This window comes from Carassius auratus, chromosome 22, assembly GCF_003368295.1.
Source record: "Carassius auratus strain Wakin chromosome 22, ASM336829v1, whole genome shotgun sequence".
In the NCBI taxonomy this organism is placed as follows: domain Eukaryota; kingdom Metazoa; phylum Chordata; class Actinopteri; order Cypriniformes; family Cyprinidae; genus Carassius; species Carassius auratus.
This window is the reverse complement of record NC_039264.1, coordinates 30,025,876-30,038,221: the sequence shown is the minus strand read 5'-3', so window position 1 is coordinate 30,038,221 and position 12,346 is coordinate 30,025,876. Positions and strand designations below refer to the sequence as shown.

Below are 12,346 nucleotides of genomic sequence, written 5' to 3'. Positions count from 1 at the left end.
CATAGTCTCATAAAAATATTTGCAGATTTACTATTCAGATTTGAAATAGAAAATCATGAGACATGTGACATTCCACCCATTACTTTTCTAGATTGCTTCAGGACTCATTTCATGTATTTTTATATCAAATAAAAAAAAACGTCTCTAGGTTACATATGTATCCCTAGTTCCTCGAGGGAATGAGACGTTGCATCGAAACGCTTTGGGGAACGCGTTTAGCGTGAGCGACTCTGAATATGATATCTAATCTGTCTTATAGAAGAGTGTGACATCACAGGCGGGGTGACGTAAGTGACCAGGAAGCTATAAAGGCACGAGCCGTGCAGCTGGCTTCAGCTTCAAGTACCAGCTAACACCGGCAGGGGTGCCGGGGGTATGGCCTCGAGACGCAGCGTTTCGTTCCCTCGAGGAATTAGGGCTACATACGTAACCTAGAGACGCTACTCTTCAGGAACTCGAGCTGCGTCGAAACGCTTTGGGGAACGAGTACCAATGCTGCCAGACTACCAAACCCCTGCCTAGTGTGTATCCGAAGAGCACAGCTTAGGACGAGGGGAATGAAGTGCCTGGAGTGACTGGCATGTCTAAGCCAGAGAATCTTGCAAAAGTAAAAGGCGTGGACCACCCCGCAGCATTGCAGATGTCCAGCATGGTAGTCCACCTGCTAGAAAGGCCACTCCCGACAGCGGGGGACGACCAGAGGACTCAAAGTGGCGTTGATAGTCTCAACTATCCAACGACTAATAGTCTGCTTAGAAGCAGGAAAACCCCTCTTGGGGGGACCGCAGCATGCAGGCAATTGGTCCATTTTTCTCCACAGGGCAGCTCTGTGGGCGTATGCATTCAGCGCTCGAGCTGGACACACACAATTTAGCTTCTCTTGGTCGGGCTCCCGAAAGGGAGGAGGACAGAAGGCCTGCAACACTACAGGTTGTGGTGTGATAGGGGGCACCTTAGGAACATATCCCGCTCTAGGGGAATATGAACACTTTGGTCATGCCAGGTGCAAAATCAAGATAGGTAGGGGCCACTGAGAGGGCCTGTTAATCTCCTACTCTCCTCAGAGAGGTAATGGCCAACAGAAAGGCGATTTTAAGAGTCAGATGTCTGTCTGAGATATCTTGAATCGGATGAATGGAGATTTGCAAAGAGCTTCTAACACCACACCCAAGTCCCAGGGGGGAACACGGGACTGTACTGGAGGTCTCAGCCTCATCGCACCGTGGAGGAAACATGTAACTAAGGGGTGTCTTCGAGAAGGCCATCGAGAAGGGCGTGGTAGGCCGCAATGGCCGTCACATAAACCTTCAGCGTGGAGTGGGTCAACCCTGCAGAGAGCCTGCAGTTTCCACCTCAGGGCGTAAAGTTTCCTCGTTTTCGACATTGTGATGTCTCTTGAGTTGCAAATAGGTCTGCTTGAGCCCTGCCAAATACTCTCCATATCTGCTTCACCACCTCTGGGTGAAGTCTCCATTCCCTGGGCCTCGGCCCCTGCCTCGACAGTTTGCTCCCATATTTAGTTTCCCAGGAATATATACTGCTCTTAATGAGAGGAGCTTGCTCTGGGACCACAACAGGATCTGGTGTGCCAGCTTGTGCAAAGGGTGCGAAGGCAGACCTCCCTGGTGGTTGATGTAAGAGACCACCGATGTGTTGTCGGTGCGCACCAACACATGGTGACCCCTTAGGTCTGGGAGGAAGTGCTTCAGTGCACGATAAACTGCTGGCATTTCTAGACAATTGATATACCATGTTAGATGGTGACCGCTCCACAGACCACGTGCAGGGTGGCCACTCATGACTGCACCCCAGCCGGTGAGAGATGCGTCCGTCACTAGTATTACATGGCAACAAGGAGCTCCCAGCACCGGGCCCTGATTCAAGAACCAAGGTTTCTTCCACATGTCTAAGGCACGGAGGCAGCGCCGCGTGACCTTGATAGTGCGAAGTAGATTGGAGGGGAAAAAAGGGGAAAATCCCTTGGTCTTGAGCCACCACTGTAGGGGTCTCATGTACAGCAGGCCAAGAGGTATCACGTTGGAAGCAGCTGCCATCAAACCCAAAAATCTCTGAAATTGTTTGAAAGTAAGTGACTGGCCTTGTTTGACTCTCTCGACTGAGATGAGGATCGACTTGATACGAGCAAGGGACAATCGTGCCTGCATCGCGGTCAAATCCCATACTACGCCTAGATAGGTGGTTCTCTGAACCGGAGAAAGTACACTCTTCTTGGCGTTCAGTCTCAAACCCAGCTCCCCCATATGTGCGAGAACGACATCTCGATGCAGAGCCGCAACCTGCTCTTGACTGAGCTAAAATCAACCAATCGTCGATGTGGTTGAGAATGCGGATGCCCTGCATGTGCAGGGGAACCAGAGCCGCATCTACACATCTTGTGAATGGTGGGGTGAGAGTGCAAGGCCGAAGGGAAGTACTCGATATTGGTAGGCTTCGCCCCCGAAAGCGAACCTCAGAAACTTCCTGTGTTGTGGAAGGATGGAAATTATATATTGTGACAGACAAGTCCTCGGACCTGATCTGACCTACAGCATGCTTGATCGTGAGCATTTTGAACTTCAATCTCATAACTGAACGATTTAAGACCCTCAAGTCTATAATCGGATGCAACCCCCCATCCTTCTTTGCAACTGTGAAATACCAGCTGTAGAACCTGGACTCCCATTGAATATCGGCGGTACAGAGCCGAACTGAATACGATAGCTTTTTCTTCTGTGTGCAGGACCCATTGAGATACATTTGGAAGTAGTTTTCACGCTGCTAAATAATCTACTAAGGAAATCAGTCTCTCGAGGCTGACCTCTGGTGTAAGAGGCCCCCGCAGGGGCAGCGAGTGTCTCAGCCCCGCTACGCACACAGGGGCGGGAAATACTGAGAATGATGCTTGCTAGGGACCGCTGCGCCCTGGAACACTGGCAGGGTTGGCAGACCGGCCCCCAGATGGCGCTGAGGCGAGACGGGAACCGTGTAATGCGGTGTACGCCGCTCCACCCCAGTAGGGGCCGCCCTCTGCAGTCATGACCGAAACGTGTCAGGACTTCTTAACCGAGGGACTCACAGCCTGAAGTACGGCCCTCAGATCCGCCTTAGGCTGGGAAAACCCTGGTTCAGAGTTCTGACTACAGACTGGGAGGGCTGCTCCCACCCAGCAGCCCCTCCAGTATATATAATTTCTCAGAGTGAGATAAGTGTCATTATATTCCTCAGAATTTAATGCAAACAAACAATCAGACGAGTAAACACGGTCTGCATTGTTAATATAATTCATATCTAACTTCTCATAGTCAGATAGATACTGAATTTAATTCCTGAGAATTAATGCAGTTAAACAATCAGACGAGTAAAGACGGTCTGGTTTTGGTAAGATTTACATCAAAACTGAAAATGATGTAGTATACGCGTTGCCTCGGCAACACGCGAGCGCTTAGTCACACAAACAATATAAATCTCCTCGGAGATAAGTAGCTGCAGCTGCCAGTTCACAGAGGGGGAAGGAACCGCTCTTCGCATGCTTCTGAACCTCAAGAATGAACTCTAAATCTAGGGAATACGGGTGGAGATAGGCAGAGCCGTCTTCGCCCCATTCTTAGATATGCGAGAAGCACAGTCAGCCCCCTTATTTTTATTTTATTTTTTTCGAGAGCTGACTGCGTGAGCTGCGCTCCTCATTAATGCTGCTAGTTATACAGTTAGGCATAATATGTTTGTGAAACTGATGCTTGTGTAACTGTTTGTCTGTGCAACTGATGTTTATGCCGCTTATGTTTGTGCAACTGCGAGCTCATCGACGCCCTCCGTTTCAATCTCTTCAGAGAAAAAAGGCAGTGCGTCACGGCTGTCACTCGGGGGGGAAGGACCGCAGCACTCGGCTTCCGCACCTGGAGATTGGGCAGATCTGGCAGGTGAGGTAGGAGATAGGGACGCGCCCGTCTCCCTACCCTCCAGCAGATCTTATCTGCGAACCCAGCGAGTGCAGGCGCCGCTCCACCTAGGCAAAAGCAGGACGACACCGCGAGGAACGCTGGCGAAGACTCCCCCTCGAGAGAGTCCTCCGGGATCGAAACGTCCACACTGGCTTGTACCAGTGCAGGCAGTCGGCTCCCTCAAGAGCCGAAACAGCGTGCCTCAATCCCAGGCAGACCGCGCACAGACGTGATGAACACACAATCTGAAACGCGATCTGGATTGCCTTTCGGATGTCTCGTCTTAGCTTTGCTCTTTGACTATTGCTTACTCTTTGAGGAGCTAATAGTGACAAACAACAATAAATAAGACTGACAAGACAGAATGACATGCACACACAGAGCGCTTGCTGAAAACGCAGAAGCTGAAGCCAGCTGCGCGGCTCGTGCCTTTATAGCTTCCTGGTCGCTTACGTCACCCCGCCTGTGATGTCACACTCTTCTATAAGACAGACTAGATATCATATTCAGAGTCACTCACGCTAAACGCGTTCCCCAAAGCGTTTCGACGCAGCTCCAGTTCCTGAAGAGGAACTATTCAGTGTGGTAAAAAAAAAAAATTTCAAGGCGCTTCAGTGTCTATAACTTTTAATATTTTTGAGCATTATCAACTCTGGTTGATAAAAAGTGCAGCCCAAAGAGACTTCTTTCCAAAGACACCAAAAGTATGTGTAACACACTGAAGTAAGAAACAATTTCAATTTTAAGTTAGCTCGAACACTTCAGCTGTGAGTCCCATAATTGGGGGTCAGTTTAACAGATTAAAGGGGTTATATTATGCGATTTCAAATGTTCCTTTCTCTTTGGAGTGTTACAAGCTCTTGGTGAATAAGAAGATCTGTAAAGTTGCAAAGACTAAAGTCTAAAATCCAAAGAGATAATCTTTATAAAAGTTAAGGCTTGTCCACCCCCACCTAAAATGGCTCGTTCTAACACGCCCCCACCTATCTACATCATTATGTGGAAATATTTGCATAATGCCGCCCAGATGTTCACACAAACAAAGAAGGCGTACTTTTTATTCTCATTGTAGTATTGTTGTTGTTGCCACCAGCATGTCATATAGATGCTGTGTGTTTCACTGTCAAAGTGAAACTACTTTGTTTGGCCTTCCAAAAGAGGATGATATCAACTTCATCATGCCTGGAGCTGATCCATGCTGGTCGCTGGAGAAATACATCAGCTTTGCACTGTGGATCGCAGAATGGGCTTTCACTGTGAATGAAGCGGAGTACATCCCGGGATCATCACAAGTGGTTGCTGCAAGAACGAGGTACGCTCCTTGATAGAATCTGCCTCTGCTCACTCAAGGCCAAGGTGATTGACACTGTTTTATTGAGAAAGCAAAACTATGTTTTTGCCTTCCAAAAGAAGAAACGACTAGAAATGTTTTATCACATTTATAATGGGTTTTATGTTTATGTCTCATCGCTCTGACTGCCACTCAGGCATCACAATATGTTAAGTGGTGTAACATTTCCGTCACACGCTTAAGGCATTCAGCCAATCACAATGCACTAGATAGCTGGCCAATCACAGCACAGCTCGCTTTTCAGACCAATGAGCCTTGTGAAAATCATTGCATTTCAGAAAGGCAGGGCATAGAGGAGAAACAATAATGTACTGTATGTGGAAAATAATGTTTTTTTTTTTTTTTTTTAACCTTAAACCACATAAACACATTTCATTACACCAAATACACAAAATAATCTTCTTTTAGCAGCATCATATGACCCTTTAAAAAATAACATTGAAAAAAGTTTTTAGTGGTATAAATATTAGCTAAATAATAATATTACAAACAAGGTTACAAACAATTGTTACAAACAACGTTTAAAATAATGTAACACTTTTTACTAAATGTGGCTCATTAAAATATACACATGGCTTGTATTCCTCCAGGGAGCGCTCAGCATAATAAATATAGTAAAACATGGAGAGACTCTTGAACTTGAGAGTGAGAAAGCTTTATTGATTAATGTAAATAGATACGGTAAATACACAGCAGTAGAGTGTGATCAGTTTGTCTTATCTGAAGAAAATATAAATCCTTATACAAAGCCTTTCAAATTGAATGAGAAGATTAAATTATTTAAAAAAATATTAAAATAAAAGCATGATATATTACATAATCTAGCATTATCAAAGAAATATTTGGTCATCTTAAAAAAAATGGCAAAAACTAGCATTTTGAGCATTTATGTCAGAATTTGTCATGGTTTGTTCTCAAATGATCTTCTGTGGAGGAAATGAGCCACCTATAAAACAAACAAACACCAACATATGAATATTTAAATCGATTAGAAATAGGCTAAATGAAGATTAATTTATTATATATGCATAAAAAAATCAGTTATATGAAAAATTTACATAATTACATCCCTGATGTGTGAATCTGTGCTTGATCATGTTCAGCTCTTCTGGATCTGATGTCATAAACCAGAAGAATGACAGTAGCCACGCCCACCAGAGCAGAGAGGACCAATCGGATCACAGCTTCAGTAGAACCACAGCAGTGGACAAAGCCTGAGGAATAAACACATCAAAATGAGATCAGCTCAGTCAATAAACACTAATATCAGCTCTAATATCAGCTGCTGAACCTGAACATGGTTGACAGAGCTTGCTGATGTCCAGATGTGTGGTCTGCTTGCTGCTGGGATTGTTGATCACACAGCTGTAGCTGTTTTTCTCCTGATATTCCACCTCCAGAGGTAGAGAGAGACTGATGCTGAGATCAGACACACTGATGCTGGACAATAAACTGTTTCCTTTGTACCAGGAGAGAGTCACATGACTCACATTCACCACTGAACACACCAATGAACACGATGATGATGATGATGATGATGAAGAACAGTTTGTAGAGTTACTGCTGATGACAGGAACCGGCAGACGCGCTGAAAACATGAGAAATACAGTATGACCAAATCTAATTTAGTCTTATTTTCAGTTCAATGTGTTCAACAGTCTGTAATCTCAAACTGTAAAATGATTTTATTTGAAGGACAAGACACATGACCTCTACTCACCATAGACAGAAACTCTGAATGCTTTTGACTGTTTTGTTAACCGTAGTATATAAAGTCCAGTCTGTTCAGTTGTGATGTTTGTGATGGTCAGAGATCCGGTTTGATTGTCCAGCTTCAGTCTGTCTCTTGATATCCCAAACATTCCACCTGCTCTAGTGATTCCAGCTATCAAAGACTTTAAATTATTTTTTGTTTCAGTCTCCCACAGTATGCTATTTTCGCTTATTTCAGTAAGACCTGATTCTAGAGTGACTGAATCTCCCTCCGTCACGGACAATGACTTCCCGGCTTCAGCATCACCAAACACAAACAGGGTTTGTCACAGATAAAGACTTTTAAATCACTTTTCGCTTGACATATAAATTCCAGTTTACAATGTCAGAAAATGAAATAACTCACCATAGACGGTGAGTCTGACTGTTGTCCTCATTGGTGCGCTGGTTGATACACTATAATCTCCAGCATCTTCAGTTGTGATGTTTGTGATGGTCAGAAATTTGGTTTGACTGTCCAGCTTCAGTCTGTTTCTGAATTTCCCGCCAAAAACATCATCATATACAGTCATGTTGCCGGTTGTTACATTGATATAAACAATCATATTATTCTCAAACAACCACTGAATCCAATCACCAGGCTTTATTAGAATAAAACCAGTGTTTAGAGTGACAGACTCTCCTTCCACCGCTGACTGTAATGCAGATCCTGTAGCACCAAACATTCCTGAAGAACAGAGTTTGTCACAGATCAAAATCACTTGATGTCACTTTGATGAAGCTTCACTAAAATACTTTTTATCATTTCAGAGTTTTTTATTGAACAATAACTTTAGGTTTCATATTTAACTGAGTCAAACCTTAATAACTGAACAAAGAGTTGAATTCAAACTTGTTCAGAGTAAAATAACACATTTATTTCCATATGAGAGAAACAGTGAATGATACTCTTCTCTAATTTAACCAGCACTTTATTACGATACCAGAACAGAAGCAACTGAAGCCATAAAAACACATTTTAAACTCACCAACCAGACGCCATGAACAGAACAATACGAATATGAGGAACATGTTCATCGTCAGTACAATATATTGATGCTTGAAATGTCTGAAAACACTCTGAAACACGACTGAAGAACTGACATTTATCTGGTTGGATCCTCCCTCAACAGGATTCGACTTGCATCACAGTGTGATTTGTCAGAGGAAGTCATGAAAATGAGCAAGATTTTGCTGACCTTGTATTTTAAAAGGAATTCCGTCCCTTTATAAAAACTAATAGCAGAAACCTGAAGTTTTCCATGAGTGTTGGATTAGATATTCATGATATATTCATCATCAATTTCTTAGATTTAATCAATAAATTAAATTAGAATAATAAGACACCAATCAAATGAAATCAGTATCAACAAAATCCATCTTTGCACAGCAGAGGAAACACAAGCTGCATCTTAAAGGAACAGATCACCTAAAAATGACATTAAAGGAACACTCCGACTTTTTGGGACTTTGGCTTATTCACAGTATCCCCCAGAGTAGATAAATCCATACATACCTTTTTCATTTCTGTGCGTTCTGTAAGTGTTATTTGACGCACCCACCGCTAGCCTAGCTTAGCACAAAGACTGGATGTAAATGGATACTGTTAGCATAGTAATCCCAATAAGAGACAAAATAATGCAAACATTTTCCTATTTACATGTTGTGATCTGTATAGTCACAGCGTGTACAAATAACAAGGCTATATGAGACAGAGGCCATTTTAATTGTATAAATACTGGGAACTATATTCTCACTAGGCGTAGGAGCACAGCTAACGTTACTTGGGCGGAGTGGCTGCTTGGGCGGAGTGATTAGCGCAGCACACGAGACACGCTGTTGATGGTTCCGTAAACAAAACAAGTGACTAGCTAGACGCGACTCGTGATCATGGCTGACTTTGAGGAATTGTCAGACTCAGAGGAATTTTACTGTTTATCAAACCAAGATCCAGAACCATATAGTTTTGAGCCAGAATACACAGACGAGGAGTTACAAACTTTGGAAGCTGTAAGACAAGATGTCGAAGGGAGAATCAGAACGAACACGGACTGGTGCTGTAAATGTGGAACATGCCAACCTACGCCGACAGAACCGAGCCTCTGTTGTAATGAATGAGACCGGGTATTGCCATCAATGTCAAGGCTTGATGACAATCAAAATATTTGCGTCACTACCACGGAAGATTTCTCTGCCCTAATACACCCGGCAGTTGTCGCTTTTTTCCCCCATTGTGACAAGATCAACTGGAAGAAACACCCCATGCCGAGTGAACCTAATGGTCAGCCGTCCACCAAGTAAGTGATTTTGTTATAATGATCACGGGCAGTGTGTTCATGACAACACAATAATAACAATAAAGGGGATACACGGAGCCCCTATTCACGTAATAGTGTCAGTACTAAGGTTATATTAGATTAGCATGGCACTGTTACAGTATGGCTAATGTTAGTCATCTCAGAACATAACGGAACACTTACTGCAGCAACAGGTAATCCAATTTGTCCTGTCTTTATTATCGATGGGATGGCTGTATCCTTTAGCACACGTTTCATGGTCCGTGTGGCAACATGCATTTTTTCAAAATAGTCGTCTGCAGTAAAATGTTCAGAGCAAACGAAATACTTCGTGATGGTGTTATAGGTGTTTTTGGAACTATACCCAGAACAAGTAGCCATCGATTCATCAGTTCAGCGTTTTGGGTTGGAATTCTATGAAACATCATAGTATTACCTGGTCTCCCCTGTTTATTGTCGCAGCTCTTTACAATACAGTGAACACCCATGATTGTAAACTATAAATTTACTATCTAGTAATTGCTGACTCTATTACTCCAACTCTGAGCGAACACTCTGCTCATCACCACAGCGCGTCTCGTGTGCTGCGCTAATCACTCCGCCCAAGCAGCCACTCCGCCCAAGTAACATTAGCTGTGCTCCTAAGCCTAGTGAGAATATAGTTCCCAGTATTTATACGATTAAAAATGGTCTCTGTCTCATATAGCCTTGTTATTTGTACACGATGTGACTATACAGATCACAACATGTAAATAGGAAAATGTTTGCGTTATTTTGTCACTTATTGGGATTACTATGCTACCATTATCCATTTACATCCAGTCTTTGTGCTAAGCTAGGCTAGCGGTGGGTGCGTCAAATAACACTTACAGAACGCACTGAAATGAAAAAGGTATGTATGGACTTATCTAACTCTGGGGGATACTGTGAATAAGCTAAAGTCCCAAAAAGTCGGAGTGTTCCCTTAATGGAGAAATGTAGCATTCATTAACGGCCTTGCACACTGACTCCGATTTATTTCTTTATGGCTATGAAAATAATTGCTATGGATGAAAAAAAAGAAAGAAAAATAAATTGCCTTGAGTGTATGCAAATTGTGCTAGTAAATGTGAAAATTTGCTTTTGATTAACTGAGATTTGGTCTTGGTAAAATTTGAGGAGAAATATACTTGAGTTTATAATGAGATCTCTGGCTTTTGATTTGTAGATTTGCAGACTTTGGTATTTTGGCAAATCTGAGCAAAATAATTTGAAGCACGTGAGGTTACTTTACTCTTTTTTCCTGGAAAGAGAAGTGTAGAGGTCTACATCAATGATTTCTGAAATTCAAGTAACGTTATGGTGGATTTACACAACAATTGTCACAGTTCACTATATAGATAATAGTAATAAAGTTTTTTTTTTAAAAACACGCACTCAAAAGAAGATAGTTTGAGAAATTTCTCAAAGGCCCATTTTTTAACTGTCAGTTACCATTTCAAACTCAAGATGGGACCAGTGTATCCATTTAAACTCAAAATATTTGCCAAAAGGTTATAATAATAAACCATATTGTCAGGATTCCACCATCATCATCACTCCCTCCACCCACTCGCTCGTCATCCCCTGAATATTAATTGTCATCACCTGCATCTCTTCATCCTCATCACCGTCACCTGCTATCCTTCATCACTGCTCACCCTTATATACCCGCTCTCAACCTTCAGTCTCCGTCTGATCTCGTCATTACATGGCTTACAGACTCTGTCTCAACACTCGCCTGAGAATCCGCAATTCTTCTGAGAACCCTCAAAGATCGGCCATTCTTCTTCTGCCTTCAGTCCTCCTTCGGTGATCCCACTTCCACTTTAGGAGGGATCTGAATGGAGCTTACCGCAGAACGTTGAGGTCGAACAGGACAGGAGCAGATGAGATGATTGTCACTCCCGCAGTACAGACAGAGGTGAAGCTGGATGCGACGCTGGCGCTCAGAAGGAGTGAGATGGGTGGAGTCCACTTGCATGGGCTCAGGTGCTGTAGGAGAAGCAATGGGAATCGAGGACGGAGGACTGACAGCGGTAGATGGATTGTCACAGGCAGATAAACGTTGAGAAACTCGAATGGTCTTTTGAATGAGGTTCTCAATTCCCATGGAGTCATCATAAACAACCAATAGCTGACGGATGTTCGGATTCAGGCCGTGGCGGAAAGCGGTAATCAGGGCCGACTCGTTCCAGCCACAGGATGCCGCCAGGGTGCGAAACTGGAGGGCATACGTGCTGACAGAGGAGTTTCCTTGACGGAGATTGTAAAGCTGATCATGGACTGAGAGATCTGAAACTGCCTGGCCAAAGACTTCCTTAAAATGAGATATGAAACCTGACAGGGACTTTAACACTGGGGAATCTGAATTCCAAAGGGATTGTGCCCACTGGAGAGCTCTGCCAGAGAGTAGGGAAATAATAAAGGCCACCCGGGCGGAATCATCGGTAAACTGATGTGCTTGCATTTGGAAATATAGTGAAACCTGAAGCAAAAAACCACTGCAATCCTCCGCCTCACCACTGAACGGCGCTGGTCGGGCCATGGGACTCGCAGAGACAGCCGGCGAAGTAGCGGGTGTTTGCGGAAGTTGGTGTCAGCGTTCAGAGTGAAGGATGGCTTCGGGGATGGCGGAAGGGTTGTCCGGTAAAGATGAGAGGATTGACTGGCGCACTGCTCGCACTAGTTCGGCAAACGGGTCTTGAGATGGATTCCCTCCAGGCTCCGTAGGATTCTGCATCTTCGGTCTGATCTTCTGTCACAGACGAGACAGGAGGCAGACAGGATGATCAGTTTGAGAGTTTTATTCGCAGAATGCTCCGAACCAGACAGGAATATCAGAATGAGAGCGAATATGGACCAATAACGATTTACTGAACGATCTCTAAACCCAGGAAGTGGAAGTGGGATCACCGAAGGAGGACTGAAGGCAGAAGAAGAATGGCCGATCTTTGAGGGTTCTCAGAAGAATTGCGGATTCTCAG

At 43.8% G+C, this 12,346-nt stretch overlaps 1 protein-coding gene across 1 annotated transcript; it reads right to left on the bottom strand.

Moving 5' to 3' along the window:
* Positions 1 to 5,931: 5,931 nt before the first annotated feature.
* On the bottom strand, positions 5,932 to 7,726 carry LOC113040315 (uncharacterized). The gene is made up of 4 exons (XM_026198657.1): positions 7,412 to 7,726; positions 7,013 to 7,300; positions 6,584 to 6,880; positions 5,932 to 6,506 (listed from the first exon to the last, which is right to left on the bottom strand). Exons 1-4 carry the CDS (start codon positions 7,608 to 7,610, stop codon positions 6,355 to 6,357), a joined length of 936 nt encoding a protein of 311 aa, XP_026054442.1. The 5' UTR covers positions 7,611 to 7,726; the 3' UTR covers positions 5,932 to 6,354.
* Positions 7,727 to 12,346: the final 4,620 nt, after the last annotated feature.

Coding starts and splice junctions, on each gene's coding strand:
- LOC113040315 (XM_026198657.1), bottom strand. CDS start 7,610: ATGATTGTTTATATCAATGTAACAACCGGCAACATGACTGTATATGAT. Junction 7,301..7,411: donor AGTCAGACTCACCGTCTATG/GTGAGTTATTTC, acceptor GTGATGCTGAAG/CCGGGAAGTCATTGTCCGTG. Junction 6,881..7,012: donor ATTCAGAGTTTCTGTCTATG/GTGAGTAGAGGT, acceptor TCATGTTTTCAG/CGCGTCTGCCGGTTCCTGTC.